This window comes from Clytia hemisphaerica, unplaced genomic scaffold (genome assembly GCF_902728285.1).
Source record: "Clytia hemisphaerica strain Z4C2 unplaced genomic scaffold, Clytia hemisphaerica genome assembly, whole genome shotgun sequence".
In the NCBI taxonomy this organism is placed as follows: Eukaryota; Metazoa; Cnidaria; class Hydrozoa; order Leptothecata; family Clytiidae; genus Clytia; species Clytia hemisphaerica.
In genome coordinates this window covers 430,280-447,492 of record NW_027104406.1, presented here as the reverse complement: position 1 = coordinate 447,492, position 17,213 = coordinate 430,280, and the positions used below count along the sequence as shown (strand labels likewise).

At 37.8% G+C, this 17,213-nt stretch overlaps 2 protein-coding genes and 1 long non-coding RNA gene across 3 annotated transcripts; all 3 read right to left on the bottom strand.

The window, feature by feature from the left end:
- Positions 1–2,689: 2,689 nt before the first annotated feature.
- On the bottom strand, positions 2,690–4,094 carry LOC136820023 (protein O-mannose kinase-like). The gene is made up of 2 exons (XM_067076262.1): positions 3,610–4,094; positions 2,690–3,352 (listed from the first exon to the last, which is right to left on the bottom strand). Exons 1-2 carry the CDS (start codon positions 3,919–3,921, stop codon positions 2,780–2,782), a joined length of 885 nt encoding a protein of 294 aa, XP_066932363.1. The 5' UTR covers positions 3,922–4,094; the 3' UTR covers positions 2,690–2,779.
- A 125-nt stretch (positions 4,095–4,219) lies between these two features.
- Positions 4,220–6,351, bottom strand: LOC136820024 (mitochondrial protein C2orf69 homolog). Its single transcript, XM_067076263.1, has 3 exons — positions 5,786–6,351; positions 5,193–5,454; positions 4,220–4,731 (listed from the first exon to the last, which is right to left on the bottom strand). Exons 1-3 carry the CDS (start codon positions 5,924–5,926, stop codon positions 4,310–4,312), a joined length of 825 nt encoding a protein of 274 aa, XP_066932364.1. The 5' UTR covers positions 5,927–6,351; the 3' UTR covers positions 4,220–4,309.
- Positions 6,352–9,293: 2,942 nt separating this feature from the next.
- On the bottom strand, positions 9,294–11,458 carry LOC136820038 (uncharacterized). The gene is made up of 3 exons (XR_010848518.1): positions 11,054–11,458; positions 10,357–10,455; positions 9,294–10,150 (listed from the first exon to the last, which is right to left on the bottom strand). It is a non-coding gene; the product is annotated as an uncharacterized lncRNA (long non-coding RNA).
- Between the last annotated feature and the right edge of the window lie 5,755 nt (positions 11,459–17,213).

The window sequence follows — 17,213 nt, the reverse complement described above, 5'->3', positions numbered from 1 at the left end:
AAATGGTGTACCCTAGCAGTGAACAGCGACAAAATTACCGGAAGCCGAAACACGGACTTAGAATCTGAAGTTGATCAAATTGCCGCGCGGGCGGCACGCATCTAAGCAATCTAAGCAGTGGTTCTTCGGTTTTTAATGTTTATTTTGCTGTTAAATGGAAAAAAAATAGTTTGAACGGTGACAGAAAGGATCTTCATCGTCCCTTGACTTTTAACAGCAAGTATCAAGTATCAAATAAGGTCAATCAATGAGAGGTTTTTGCAAGTCGCGCGAGCGGGAGGAGTGCTCTTTTAGTGAACGAAACTTACCTTGCAAAACCAAGTGGATATTCTAAGATAAAGAAGTACGGAGGTAATCAAATTTGTCGAAGTTGTCAAGAAATAAATCAAAACTGCCGAAGAACCAACAAGCCATTTTTGTACATTTTTGTTTTTGTTTTATTTTTATGTTTTGTGATGATTTCGAAAGACGATTCGTGATTCGAATAAAAATGTTCGATTGTTCGACGAATATCGTTCGATTTTATCAAGGCACCATTTACACTAGAATAACTAGAAGGAAAACAAAAGAGCGACGTGCGGGGCAGCGGCGGGTGTTGTGCCGCCGTGGATTATGTAATGTGTTTGGGTCATTAAGGCTCTAACGACCCTGTCTCTATAGCGGCTTTATTAGAAGAGGGATTTTTAGTGAGTCTCTTATTTTGCTAGCAACTTGCGAATTGAGGTGGAGTCTGGATCGCTTCGCAACCCTTATACAATACGGCTAGTCCGTGGCATTACGTCATCCTTAAAATTAAAGATGGTAGCTTCAGTACCGTGAGAAAGGGTAACTTGCATCAGTGGAGGCTAACATGCATAGCCCTCAAATGAATGACCTCGCTGGTCATTAAAATACACATACGCAGCTCCGCTCGCAGTTCTACTCTACCATTTTTGTTTCGATTTATTTTCGTATTTTAATGACCAGCCGGGCCTTTCATTTGAGGGCTATGCATGTTAGCCTCCACTGATGCAAGTTACCCTTTTTCACGGTAGTGTAACACATCAAAACAAGCTGAAAAGCAAGCTGTAAGCATGATTCTGCAGATTTCTTGGCAAGTTTTAGATCAAAACTTAATTTCTTTGATGGAAATGATTTGTTTAAATGAAGAATAGACTCTAAAGAAGCCATAAAGTTGCTGTACATTGGTTATGTTGCTGGATTTCTACGAAAAACATTTAAGTTGCCGCCATTTTGTCTTGAGCAGGCGGTGTGCTTTTGGTGGCTCACATAATGTTTTGTAGTGGATTTAAATGTAACTGAGATATTTCCAAGCACAACATGATGTAACAGAGATAGAAATGTGCATTATAATGAACTGGACCTAACTTCTGGAGACGCACATTCTCATCTGACACCCGCCACTCATAACAGCCTTCTTTCGGCGGTCAAGTCAGCTCATTGCTCATTGTCATCTAGTCTATGTGAATAAAAATATGCACACAAAAAGTTTACATGCCTACAGAGAGTCATGCTGGACTTTCAATGAACATTTTGACACACTTATATGGCTTTTTTTCACCCAAATTTGATGTTATCGCAAGATTACCGCAAACTTTGCTATGTATGTACATGACTTTAGCGCAACATGTTTTTGTTGATTTTTGGATATTTTATCAATTTTTGTGAAATGTTTTACTTTAACTTTTGAAACCTGACTGGTTGGATGAGTATTCAGTGAAGAAATTTTTTGAAAAGAGCTTTCCAGCTTAAAATAATACCCATTTTTGCAGACTTTTGCCTTTTGCTTTGATTTTCTCAAAACGCGTTTCCGGGGGTTTGCTAACGCCTATGCAGGTTTTTCTCGGGATTGAAAAGTGCTAGCTCCATGAAATTTTCAGGGATTGCTTCTTGTACCATTTGGCAGAGGATGAGTGAAGAAAAAATTCAGAAAAATCTGTCATTGGTTCTAAATCTCAAAAATCACGTTTTTTAGGTTCCAGACCCCCTGGAAAATAATTATGAATTTTTTTTTTCACTCATCCTCTGCCTTTGATGAATACCAACCACCATACCAAAAATCTTTTGCTAAAACGTTTTAGAAGTCTTTAAAAACCTGTATGGAGAAAACTATAGTACGTAACCCCCTGGTCGGTATCACCCCCGTCTGTGCTATTTTTAGAATTTTTTTTTCATATTTTGCATGGTTAATAGTTTTACTACCATTGTGGAAAGTTTCATTGAGATATCTTAAATATTTCAAAAGTTATTACAAAAAAATAAAAAAATGACTTTTTCCATTTCTCAGTAGACTACCACCTTAAGTTGCGTCAAAACCCCGGTCAAAACATTTCCATGCAAATATTTGACATGATTTAAAAATGTCTTTTCTGTATTGCAGTACTACGTCATGACTTATTTTAGTCGCGCGTCAAATGTTTTTTGGTTGATTTTCGATAAAAACCTACATAACCCTGCCTAAAAACAACCTTCAAGGATTTTGTGGAAGATAAGTAGATTATGGTTCGGGTTCGCTTTTTTATGAATCTGATAGCGCTCTGTTGGTTAAAATCCACCGGGTCAAAGAGGAAGGGGTACAGTACTTATATTGAGGCACGGAAAGAAAATTTTGCAGATTTGACCAAACTCCCCCAAATAAAACTCCCACCTTAACCGGGTTTGTTCTTAATTAATTAAAGAAGTATTTTATTGACTTAAAATATGTAATATGTAATCCGCCAAAATAAATTCCCGCCACTATTCCTTCTTACAATCAATGCAAATTTAAGTAGTACATATCTCAAAGCTCTATTTTCAATCTAATACCTTCTAAAACATCTTTAAGTTTCTGTTTCACTTCTTTAGCCGAGGGTCTTTTAGCCGGCTCGATATTCTTACACTGTCCGAATAATTCAAAAAGCAACACTTTAGTCCGTGTCGCTAACGCAGAACGTCCTAATAAAAACAACAACACGTTTGGCATCTTCCAAATGTCAGTCTTTTCATCATAACCAATCATTTCCTCGTCCAAAAAAGGTCGATCATCGTGAGGCCACAGTTGTTCTGGTGCTACAAACTCACCAAATAATTGTCTATGTCCACACTTGATCATTTGATTATTTAATACACTCGGTAAAGCGTCTAGATCATTCACAACTAATCGAAAATCGTCAGTGATTAGATATTGACTAAGTGTTTTTGTCAAATCACTACTATCACACATGACTCTAGACTTCTCATGTAGAAATTCTATAATGGATAAATAATCGACAGCCAGTTGGAGTCTCTTATTCCACGCTTCCTCTGAAGTGAATTCTTCAAGAATCTTGTCAAGATTTACGAGTGAACCATGCTTATAATATTTCGTCACCATCTGTAGAGAAAAAAATAGTTATAACTTTGATTAAAAGAAACCTTTTAACTCCGCTAGACTCAGTTAAGTGTGATTTTTTAATGTAACCTGCATAGTTTAACCCAAATGTACTATTTGAAATTAAAAACTTAAAAATCTTTTAAAACAAGAAGTAATCAAAACAATTCATCTAAAATTTTCGTTTAAAATGAAAATGTGAATCTGAAGTTGACCTGAATAATTAGACAAACCAACATTTTAGGAATCATATTATGTACCTTTAAATTTTTTATATCCAAACAATAGCCAACCAATTCTGTTACAAAACCACTCTCTTGAAAATCAATCAGCATTTGTAAACCATGCTTGAAGTCATCTCTCATTTCCAAATCTGCAGGATAACTTAAAACCACTGGAATGTCTTTATAAAAACCAGAATATAAACCCTTGACACGTCCACTGGTTATTTCTTCGTTGATTTGGACATCATTTTCAATATCCTGACATTGAAGTCCATCAGTAGTGTTGAACAGGTTTATAAAAATATATAAAACCAGTATTAAATTTAGCCATTTCTGAACACATGCCATCTATTTACAGGTTTATCACAATGCATTAATTAAAATCTAAAAGAGAAAAAATCAATTTGCAGTGATAATGTAATTTATATAGTCTAAATTCTGATTTTAATCAGATTTAAAAATTGGTTGGCTTGCTTTAAGTATGGTAAAACAGAAACTAAACCCTAAATTTTGACGATCATAAAATAAAAAGTTTATATTCTCAATAGAGAAGAGTGGGCAACAGAAAAGGGAAACATCAAAAGCTTTAATTATGAATGTTTTAAGTTATGTGATCACAGGAACTATATTCTAATTGTCTGATCAGGTTTCACAGATGACCAGAATTGTTTCTAACTTTCGAAGACTATATTTACAAGTTAAAATATTGATTCCCACCCCAATATAACAAAATATACTATCTACGAAAACTATGTATCAAATTAAAATGCATATTTAAATCTGGTACGCCATTTTCAAAATACGAGCAGTCTATCAATCCGGCTTTATATTTCTTCAAGAGCTGTACAAAACGTTTTTTCTCTTTTAAAATCCAAACACGTAAAGGGTCTTTCATCTGATAGGGCGTGGTATGAACCTCAATGTTTGGAACATGTTTTGATAAAAGTTCAATACATTTTTCATTACGTGGATACGCTCCACTGTTTCCTGGTACACCACCATCCAACCAACAAAACGTTTGAATGTTGGTCAAAAGAGACTGTTTTTGTGTTTCAACTAATAATGGTAATTCTAAAACCAACTGATTCAAAACAATACAGCCTTTACTGAAAGAAACAAGTGATATTGGTTTGTCATTCCACGTTTTGTCAGCATCATCTATGATTTAAGATAAAGTTTGAAATCAGTCAAATTAAAACCACACAGCAGAATGATAGGATAAGACAGAGTCACCAATTTCCCTTCGATGAAACTTATTCCAAGATTGGGCTCTTCCAGAAAATATTTCTATATGGGGGGGGTGTAGGATATAACAATTTTCACTGATTTACCCCCGGACAAAGTGACTTTTAGCCCCCGGACAACAGGTTTTACTCCCCGGACAAGCATCAGTTGACCCCCCAGACAATCCCCAGACAGAGCAAATTTACCCCCCAGTCAAATTTTGATGATTTTCGCTACCCCGGACAAGGATATCCTCCACCTGGGGTGTATGAACATTTTCTGGAAGAGCCTATTTCAAGGTTCTTTTGCAAATTAAATGAACATTTTTATTTATATAGGCTGATATAGGCCCTACTGAAATGATAAAAAGATGAATTATACCAGACTATACTCACATTTCGAAGTGCAACTTTGAAGGAGCGCTCTCAAGTGTAACCATGCCTTTGGCTTATCTTCCGTTTTATAGTTTGGCATACCCACATCGTTAGTGTCCAAGAAGTGTTCATAACAAGCAAACGTGTGAAGGTGCATTCTTGATGGCTTGACAACGAAAATACAACTATCATTAAAAACTTGGTGTAACCATTTAGTACAATTTTCGTAACAAAATTCTTTGTATCTTGTATCTCGTCTTAACATCATGTCTTTATAACATTCCTGTGACAAAGTGAGAAAGTAAAGAAACTTAGTGATCCTTGAAAGTGAAAAAGGATTAAAAAAAACCTGGGGATTTAAATATTTGCTTTGTGGTAGTGATCATGGGTTATAGTTCCTCAAAACTGAAAACAATTTATAACAAGTAGGGCTAGAAACATTTTCCTGATTATTGAAAAGTGCAATATTTATCATATTAAGGCAATTTTAATGGTGGGGAGAACTAATTTCGTAATTCTAGCAAATTTGGCAGTTTTAATTTCCGTTTCTTTCATAGAGGTCAATATAGGTTTTGCCATAATTAATCCCCTTAGGGTAACTTTGAATCAATTACCTGAACATCACCAGGGAAAAGTATCACCAACTGATTGATGCGTTCACTTTTGCTGATGTAAACCTCGTTGAGTTTGCTGGGTAAGCCTTCAAAGCTTGAATAACATTCCTCAAAAGTTGTAGTAGCAAGATTGTTTTCCATTGTGGACTTTTAATATTTCAGCCTACTCAAGGATGGGTCCAATCTAGTAAGTTAATTATTTCATTTACTTTCTAAAACCAAAAAAAAAAGAAAAAAAGTACTTTGCTCATCAGAGACTAGACTATACTAAACAATGTGTTATACTGAAGTTTCATTAGATACCCTTAGATTAATGGATATTAGGAGGTTTGATAAAAGCTTAGTTCAAATTCTAAAAGATACTATACTTCAAATATACTTTGACAAGGAGCTTTTTGAAATTTTAAGTAAATGAATGCACAACAGATTCTTCTGGGGAATATTTAGGAATGCAAAAAAAAAACTAAAATATATTTTCAGCAATTTTTTTTAGTCATGTCTTTTTCAAAATGATGTATACAATAAAAAAATTCCTACTCAACCATTTTAGTTAGTCTTTTAATTTAGAGTTTAATTGACTTGGTCTCTCCAGTTGGTTTACCACCTTCCCATTTGATCATTTTCAATTCAGATTGTTTTTGCATCACAGCTTCAGTTTGGAATTCAGGTTTCAAGCACTTTCGTAATGTTTGTGACGCCAGACGTGAAAATTGCAAGTAGTTCAAGCCAGCTTGTCTCCAGTAAGCAACCATCTTGTTTTGTTTTTATGTTTATACAGTTCACTAAAATATTTTGTTATAAAAAGTTTAAATAATGAATATTCTTATGAATACACTAATCCACACCCAGTTTTATTTCTGCAAAAAAATGCAAAAAATTGTGAATCTGAAATCAAATCATGCAAAAATTAATCCAGCTAAAGTATGTTTTTGGAGAATATTACGACCAATTTTTTGTGGAAAGAAATTTTTGCAGAATTTCATTTTGCAGTTCACGGCTTGTTTTTTAATTTGAAAGAATTGTAATGTTAACTGTCTGAACCTCTTGTTTGATAGATGAACTTCTTCCATGAGAATAATACCAAGAATTTCATTAAAAGTTTGTTTTGACTTTTCGGTGTCAAGATAAGAAGACCCATGTGGAGGTTAGACAAATCTACAGTACCGTGAGATCAGGTAACTTGCATCAGTAGAGGCTAACACATGCATATCCCTCAAATGAATGACCTGTCTGGTCATTAAAATACAACTATGCAGCTCCTCTCGCAGCTCTATTCTACCATTTTTGTTTTGATTTAACTTTGTATTTTAATGACCAGCCAAGTCTTTCATTTGAGGGCTATGCATGTTAGCTTCCACTGATGCAAGTTACCCAATCTCACGGTAGTTTCCCCAATATCCTGGTTTTTCAATTTTCTGATTTCCCCAATGTTTGGAAAAAAGGAAAACTGGGCCAAGATTTCGGATTTCACTTTGAAATTTTTATCTCACGCAAAATGAACATCTCAGTGGCAAGTAGTTCTGCACAATGTGCCATTCCAGAAAATTTTTGTCACCCCCCGTCAGACGACGTGCATTTTCTATTTTTTTTCTAGCCTCTGAAATAATTTTTTTTCCAGTGGTGGCCGTGATGGAAATTCCACTTTTTTTTTGCCTTTTTATTTTAATTGCCGTGGAAATTCATACATTTTCTTCTCTTGCCTTGGAAATTTTGAATTTTGGTGAAAACTTTTGCCCTTGGAAATCCTGTGTCGGCAGACACCACCTGTTGTAGACAAATTCTGGAATGCCCCAATCAGGCTGTCAGGACCCTCTCGGCGCTCCGGAAACGTCCGGAGCAAGAAGTGCCGTTGATGGTTTCAAATAATTACCTAATGTGACAAATTCAATTTCATTGGCGGCTGAACCATCATCCTCAAAGTGAGTATCTTATTTGACCAAAGTCAGTCAGGCACATCCTGGCAAATGAACGGGTTGAGCATTTGCTGCATGGGGTATTCGTCACCCAGTGTAAATGAGATAGGACGTCTCAGGCAAAAAACGTGAAAATGAATAAAAATGAACTTCAAACTGAAAATGGGAAAAAAGGAAGAAAACTGGGAACTTTATTTTTTCGTCAAAAGTTTCTTCAATCGGTCTTACTATTCGCCGGAATTAGCCAGAATGAACCAGAGCCACCTGAGTCACCCAGAGCCAGCCAGAGCCAGCCAGAGTGACCTAGAGCCAGCCAGAGCTACCCAAGAGCTAGCCAGAGCCAGCAATCAGCCAATCAGAATCAGTCATTTTGTCCTTATAAGGACAAGTTATGCTGCTAAGTTAAGCTCAAGTTATGCTGCAGCCACCGGCGGATTTTTCCAAATATCTGTTCTTTTATTTTTTCCAGGAGAAGAAATTTTATGAATAAATCTAGGAAAACATATCCTAAAAGAACACCAAGGAAAAATCCAGGAACAACCTAGAAAATATCTGTTCAGAAAATCCAGGAGGACACATTCAAGAAAACTACATTTTCCGGGAATTTTCCAGCAATGTTATGAAGAATACACATCAAATTTCTCTTTTTGTTCCTATAGTATAACCACCTTATCTCTAGAGAATATCTATTATTTTCCAGGGGCGTCAAATTTCTGATAGAACAGATATACATTTTCCAGGAATCCATTTCTTTTCCGGAACAGATAAGTTTTTCCAGGAGTATCCTGGGCAGATAACAGATAGTATTTTCCAGGAGAAAAGGACCTCAAGAACAGATATTTTGTATTTTCTAGCCGGTGGCTGCTCTTGATGCTTATTCAGAAATAATTCAACAAAAAAAACAAAAAAAAAAGAAACAAATCATCCCCTTCTAATTAATGAACGTTGCAAGCGTCTCAACTATTTTGTTAACTACTATGAAAACATCTCATTATAAGAATAACAATGCAATGCCATCATTTTCTATTTTTTTGATGGAATGAAGAAATCAGGATTATAAAAATTCACTTCCACCAAAATTAATGGAAGTGCAGGACAAAAAATTGAGACGATTTGTATCCCCTATAACAAAACTAATTTCGGGGATGCGCGCAGCCTATCACACCCGACCGTCCCAACAAATCCTGCCGACCCAAAAAAATAATTGCGATCTGAAAAGAAAATTTTTTTCCTTCAAAAACTTCAAACTTTCAAAATTGAGTTTTATTTGTTATAAATCACAAAAATAATATTTTTTCCTGACCGACCTAAGGTCGGGTGACGGCAAACCAACCTTTTTTAAATTCCAGCCTTTGCGTATTTCTTCTTAAATAAGCATATTCACGTTTTTTTAACGTTAATTTAATGATGTGCTTATTTTCTTGGCCATAGGTTACACTTGCATAAATTGCTATTTAAAATTCAGATCTCGGTATACTTGAAAAAAAAATAAAATAAAATAAAAACCCGGAAAACTTGGAAAAGACGAATTTAAATCATTAGTAATCTCATTCTTTCCCACGGAATGACGTCACACGAGGGGGGAGATACTCAAATAAAAACAAACAATTTATCAACAAAATCATTTTAATGAGTTACAACACATTGTTTGTTTTTCCCTCGAAATCCAGAAAATCTATTGGCTAAAACACAAGTCACATGACTATCCATGGCAAAGAATGGTTTTGAGGGAAAAATATGGGATAACATTTTCGACTTGAATTTCGAAAAAATTTTGAAATTTACCGGGTGCAACGAGGGAGATTATAAAATTAACGTAAGCAAAAACGTCAATCGAATTTAATCAATCATAAGATGGATAAGATTACTATTTCTTAAGGTACTGAGAGTAGAGTATAAAATGCTTTACAAAATGCTATGCACACAGTAACAACCATAAAAAAAATGAAATTTTTTTCAGCATATAAATAAGAAAACGGATATGATATCAAGATAAACAACTACCTTAAAGGGAAATTTTCGCGGTTTTGGGTGGAGCAGAAAAGGCAGGAAAGGCAGAAAAGAGGAGATTTTCCCAGTCATCCGCCAAAATAAGTTTTCGCTAAAATTCAAAAATATGCCATTTGGCAGGAAAGTTCCCTTGAATGAAATTCGTTTGGTAGAGTAAAAGCTCGTCTTCTCGCCGTAGAGAGCCAAACGTACTGTTCAATTAATTTCAGTCAAACAAAAACAATAAATAGAGTACAATTCTTCTAATTTCAATCCCTGGGAAAATGATGTGCTAAGCGAAAAATTAGTTCCCTTAAGAATTCCAAGAATATGTTATTTTATAAATTGTAAATTTTAAAATAAAAAAGGTGGTTCTTATTTTCTTTTTCTCGATGCTCTCAAGCAACACACTCTCCCTGAACAGCTCATAATGGTAACAATTGGTAACATTGGTGGCGGCATTCTAAATAAAGAATGAAAATTAAAGTTGAAACTGTGGAAGATCCGTGGTACGGTAGATTTTGTTAAGACCGTCGCTCAAAAGCTAAACTGCCGAAGTTACGGTAACAAGTAATGCACACTAATTGATGGAAAGCACAAAAATAAATCTAGATTTCAACTCAGATCTAGATGAGATAATTGTTTCATACATACAACAATATAACTTACGCTGTCTCAGGCTCTCAGGCACTTCTTGAGTTTAGTGAAAACAGTCCGTAATGATTGTGATATTAACGAATCGTCTCGGCTTCGGTTGATCCATTTTTCCTGAATAAAAAGAAAGTAAAAACATTATTTGAACTTTAACTTATTATTTACTTTAAAGGTATACTAATTTAGACTTAAGATCATATAAAGATCAGATGTGTACTTCTTTGTTCTTTATTTATCGATGATGTTCCTATGTGTGATGCTTGTGATCATTTTTAATAATTGAGCAAAGTCCGCCATATCGTATTATTCCCGACTAACTCTATCGCTGGATAGCCTGTAGCCGACGATCATACCTTTTATTGCGCAGTGATCAAATAAAAAGTTTAGCTGATCGCATTTTTTTTCGTGACCCTGTCTAAACGGCATTTTAGAGCGTGCGAAAATCCCTTGCGCCGGGAGCACCGGAATTTTCCGGTGTTAAAACGGCGTTTTTTTAGCTGCACCGGAAAACACCGGAGATTTCTGGAGCGCCCGGAGGGTCCTAAAATTATGGCTTACTAACTATGGCTTAGGGCACACACACAGACTGACTACTGACAGAAGGGAAGGGGGAGCAGACAGATATTTTCTTTTTAAAAAAGGAAAGTTTTAGACAAAGACACAAACTGAATAATTGAAGATATTAGCTTGTGTGAAATGTGTTAACACTTACCTTTCCTTTCAAAAAAGCCAGGATTTCATCCATATTTTTAACGTCTACCGGTACCACTTTGAAAAGGAACTACGCATGTTGAATGTGCCACTACAATGTTTTCATCGTTGAGGTTTATCTCTGGTCTCACTAAATTTGAAAAATTACAACGCAAATTAACCGCGTGAAGCTGAACACATCCGCCGGTGGCTGCAGCATAACTTGAGCTTAACTTAGCATAACTTGTCCTTATAAGGACAAAATGACTGATTCTGATTGGCTGATTGCTGGCTCTGGCTAGCTCTTGGGTAGCTCTGGCTGGCTCTGGGTGACTCTGGTTGGCTCTGGGTGACTCTGGCTGGCTCTGGCTGGCTCTGGGTGACTCAGGTGGCTCTGGTTCATTCTGGCTAATTCCGGTGAATAGTAAGACCGTTTCTTCAATCGTTGGAAACAAAATTGACCCATGGAAAAAAAATTTCATCAATGCAGTTCTTTGAAATGGAGCAAAATATTTCCAACCCGGTTCAATTGTGTGGGGTATTCAGTGCTATTAATTACATCACTTTTGTTTTCGACCCCTTGCATTTGCCACCAATCGCAAGTGAAAAATACCTCGTTCATTTGCCAGGATGTGCCTGACTGAAAGTGTCCATAACCTGCTGGGGACAAATATATTTTGTATTTGTAACCATGTTTAAACTATTTTTTAGAAACTGATAAAATTACTTGCTCCACAAGCACCGGAAGAGCTCCAGAACTTTCCGGAGAGAAAAATAGTGTTTGTTTAGCTGCTCCGGATGAAAACTCTGGAAGTTTCCGGAGCGCCAGGAGGGTCCTGCCCAATCTGATCTATCAGGGTTAACACAGTACCCTAGGCTAGTGTTACTAACTGTAGCTACAGTGTTTTTGGACCTAACCTCCTGGGTTGTGTGCTCCTACTTAAGTATGAAAAATCAGTTTGGAATTTTAGAGATTTAATTTGAATCCTTTTTAAAAACTGGAATCCTACGAATACGGTCTTAACTGACAAAAACAAAAAATATTGGTAAGAACTAGAGTACAAAAAAGACTGAAGTTTCAATTTCAAATTCAATTTTTTTACCAATCATCAGATCATGGAATCTGGTCTGCATGCTTTACTGTCATTGCTGTCTTGACTGAAGTTTGTCAGTCAAGGACACCTTCAAATTAGCCTATCATAGGCTATTTAGACTATTTTATATAGGCTATTTAGCCGAAAATCGATAAAAACCTCGATTTCTGACGAAATATAAATAGTCGCGTCTATTTTTTAACATTACTTCATTGCCGAAAGCCAAAAGAATCTTTTTCACTTAAACTGATTTAATTTCTACGTCAGATGGCCGTAATGTAGAGTTTTTTGATTCAATAATTATCGAATAAAAAAAGCAAAGTGGAAACAAGAGAAATAGAGACAAAGTATTGAGTTCTGAAATATTTATTGTCGAAACGAGTTGAATGTAAAATGAAAATGTAATTTAAGTTTTTGCGTTGCTGCGTGGCTGCGTCTTGATGTAGGATTTGGGGTGACGTTGGGGATGTACCATGCAATACAAATGATAACTTAAACGCCTAGGGCTGCGGGACAGCCACTGAGAAAGCCGCGGACGGCCTGAGGTGCGTAGCCGGAAGCTGTGAGCGACCTCGTAGCGGGTACTGCGTAGCAGTGTAGTGTCCTTAGCTTAATACCGTTGGGACTACGGTATGTCGTGACCTTAAAGTCCCGGAAGGACTTGTCGTGTGTGTGCCCGAAGGGCAGTGTGTACTTGATCTAAACTAGCCGCTAACTATAAGTGTAAGGGGTTACGAAGTAACCCACACCCCCCTGATGATACATGGCACATCCCAAACTAGGCGGTCCCTGGACTAAACATCCTCCGCGTATGAAAATGAGGTAAAACCTTGGGACCAAAAGCGCCTTGACATCGTTGATTGGCCGTCGTCGTTGGCCGGTCGACGTCACCTAAAAAACGAAAGAAAAAAAAAAACGAAAGAAGCAAGAAGTAAGAGCTGGTGCTTATCCTTATTTTGGGCAAGTAAGGGCGGGTGGGAAATTCCAAAACATTATGATTTTAAAAGAATGTGTTTCGATTTTCGGTCACGGTTTATAGGCTACAATTCAAGATGGCCACCAAGCGGGCGTATGTTTGATGCGTAAGGGCGTAAGAGCAGTGATGGGCGTAGCGTTAGTCGCTTCCTCGAAATTAACATGAGCTAATGCTTAGCTCCAATTAATTTCTACGTCAGATGGCCGTAATGTAGAGTTTTTTGATTCAATAATTATCGAATAAAAAAAGCAAAGTGGAAACAAGAGAAATAGAGACAAAGTATTGAGTTCTGAAATATTTATTGTCGAAACGAGTTGAATGTAAAATGAAAATGTAATTTAAGTTTTTGCGTTGCTGCGTGGCTGCGTCTTGATGTAGGATTTGGGTGACGTTGGGGATGTACCATGCAATATAAATGATAACTTAAACGCCTAGGGCTGCGGGACAGCCACTGAGAAAGCCGCGGACGGCCTGAGGTGCGTAGCCGAAGCTGTGAGCGACCTCGTAGCGGGTACTGCGTAGCAGTGTAGTGTCCTTAGCTTAATACCGTTGGGACTACGGTATGTCGTGACCTTAAAGTCCCGGAAGGACTTGTCGTGTGTGTGCCCGAAGGGCAGTGTGTACTTGATCTAAACTAGCCGCTAACTATAAGTGTAAGGGGTTACGAAGTAACCCACACCCCCAAAACCACCGCCAAATCTAACATAGGATTGCCATTACGCATAGAACGTTTATGATCGCTATGGGTCCCGAGACAGGTCTTAGGAGTAGATACGATGATTAGGGTCGTTGCCTAAACCAGAGGTAACGCCAAGGGTGATTAAAAAGAACGCATGATGCTGTAAGACGGCACGAAAAATTGAAAACTTGAGTCGCGGGACGGCATGATAAACTGAATTTTGAGTCACGGGACGGGATGAAAATTGAAGAGCTAAGCCGCGGGACGGCATAGTAAAATTGGCAAATTAAGCCGCGGAACGGCATGAAGATTGAAGAGCTAAGCCGCAGGAAGGCATAGTAAAATTGGCAAATTAAGCCGCGGGACGGCTAGACTAGAGTCAACTTCTGGCTGAACTTTTCTTTTTGATGATTTTTGATGACGCTGAGTCCAGTGAAGTAGACTAGGAGCATTTGGCGAGGTCGCCATTTTGAAAAGAATGTTTAAAATCCAAATAACAAAAAAAAACTACTTGGAGTTGAAAGATATAATCAAAAATGAGAAACAAACATCAATAACCGATTTGAAAACCCTTATTCTCAAATAAAAACATTGCTTCATACAGTCCGCCTAAGCAAAAGCATATTACCATATACTACCGGGCCACTTAATCGCGCCATCCAGTCTATCAAAAAGCTTTAAGTGGACCCCGGGCTACGGGACGGCATGAAAATTAAAGAACTAAGCCGCGGGACGGCATAATAAAATTTGCAAATTAAGCTGCGGGACGGCATGAGAATTGAAGAGCTAAGCCGCGGGACGGCATAATGATAAAGTTGGCAAGTTGAGCTGCAGGACATCACAATAAAATTAAAATTTTTGGCATGGAGATTGAAAAGATAACCCGCGGGACGGCATGATAAAGTTGAAAATCTAAGTTGTGGGGCGGCATGAAAATTTTAAAACTTGAGCTGCGAGACGATGTGGTGAAAATGAAAGTTCAAGCCACAGGGTAGCATGATAAAACTGTCAAATGCTAACCGCACTGGCTTAACTTCAGTATCTTTGAAATCATTCGTAGGCCCAATTGTAAACTTAATGGCTTAAGAAAAATTATAGCATTTTGGGTTTTAGCCTCGTTTAGGCTAAAAACCTGTCCCCAGGCCCCAAAAACCAAAATTTTGAAAAAATGAAAAAATAATTCCCAGGGATTTGCCCAAGAATCAAGTGTGCACAATTTCAACCCAATCGGACCAATCTGAGTCTCCAACCTGCCCCAAAGTTTTAGCCTCGTTTTGGCGAAAAACTTGTCCCCAGGCCCCAAAATTCAAAATCTTGAAAAAATGAAAGAACTCCCCCAGGGATTTGCCCAAGGATCAAGTGTGCAAAATTTCAACCCAATCGGACCAATCTTGAAGTCTCCAACCTGCCCCAAAGTTTTAGTTTCGTTTTGGCGAAAACTTGTCCCCAGGCCCCAAAAATCAAAATCTTGGAAAAATGAAAAAACTCCCCCAGGGATTTAGCCAAGGATCAAGTGTGCAAAATTTCGACCCAATCGGACCAATTTTGAAGTCTCCAACCTGCCCCAAAGTTTTAGCCCCGTTTTTGCGAAAAAATTCGTCCCCAGGCCCCAAAAATCAAAATCTTGAAAAAATGAAAAAACTCCCCAGGGATTTACCCAAGGACCAATTGTGCAAAATTTCAACCCAATTTTAACCGCGGGACGGCATGAAGTTGAAAATTTGAGCTGTGGGACAGCATGACGAAAATGAAAAGTTTTGTGGTAATCAAGTTTATTCATGAATTAGACTCTCGCATAAAAAGGATAGCGACAAAATGTAATATGCCTCTAAACTGACTATGAGCACAGTAATTATCCCCCAATGGACAGTTTTCACTAGTTAGATTGGAAGTGCTTACAACACCAGCTCAGCTTCAGCATCTTCATAGTCTCCCAGAGGCCAATTGTAAACCCACATGCTAATTAAGACTGAGGAATTACCCAAGGAGCAAATGTGCAAAATTCCAGTCAAATCGACTCACTCTAAAGTATCCTGTAAACTAAGTAAACTGAGTAATGGTGTTATATATTGGCGTTATGGGGTGTGACAACACCCTTGAATCATATCACATTGAAAATGAAGAAAAACTAACCCAGGGATTCACCCAAGGACCATGATTGCAAATTTTTGCCTTTCAAACACTTCAGAGATCCCCAGTATGTCCAAATTTCGACTTAGTTCTCAGCCTTTAATTGGTGACCCTAAAACTAAATTGCAAAACTGAAAAGTGGGGAAACGCCCCAGTGAATTCACCCGAAGCGCAATTTGCTCGAAATTGAAGCGATTCAGAAATTCGAGGTCTCCTCCAGCCTGCCCACTTTTTGTACCAAGTTTAGGACAAAAACCAGTAACCCCATCCCTAAATTCTAAGGTATGAAGCGCGCCAGGGATACACTCAAGAACTTGTGTGCAAAATTCACACCAATCAACCTCTAGGGGGAATAACAAAACACTCCTAGGATTCCAAGGAACAAGCATGCAAAATATTAACTACTTCTAGTATTGACCAGGAATGCCAGAACCTATGAATACGTCCGCCCATCTAAATTCAATAAAATGAGAGGAATGCCCCAAGGACTTATACCCAAGGGACTTAAATGTACAAAACTTTAGCAAAATCAGCCACCCCCCCCCCCAAAAAAAAAAAAGAAGAAGAAGAATGCCCCAAGGACTCACTCAAGGAACTACATGTACAAGACTTTAGCAAAATCAGCCAACTCCCAAGAAGAATGGAGAATGCTCCAAGGACTCACCCAAGGAACTTAAATGTACAAACTTTAACAAAATCAGCCGACCCCCAGGTCCTGAGCATGCATCCAGGTGACGACCGACATCTGCACATGCACCCACGTACACCCACACACTGACAGACACACTTTAATTATAAATAGCTCAACTGAAGTTGAGAAAGTCTAAATAAAAAATGGGATAGTTGAACCATGTTGAAACTAGTGCAGGGAATCCAGCTAGGGTGAGGCATAATAATGGTCAGTGTGCTATTAGAGATGCATGTGGGAATGCTGGACACGTATAGATGGGACAACAAACTCTAAAAAGGAAACGACTCACCCAGCAAACTTGGAGTTGTTGATGGAATCTAGGTCACAACAGGGCAGGACTGGCAGGAAGCACTCCGCTGATTGGTTTGTGGAGGTTGACAGGCAAGCCAAGGCTACGTTACGGCCACAAATGGATTGGGAACGGTCTCGAAAGGTCACCACATTTCGCTGATTCTCAAATCAACCAGGTCGAATGTAAACACACAAGAAAGGGGAGTTGCAATGTTCAGTATCCCAAAATTTGATTGATACCATGCACGACAGAATGCCAAATAATTTACACAAAGATGGTTCCAACTACGACAGGATCAACGAGTTACAACAGCTTGATTA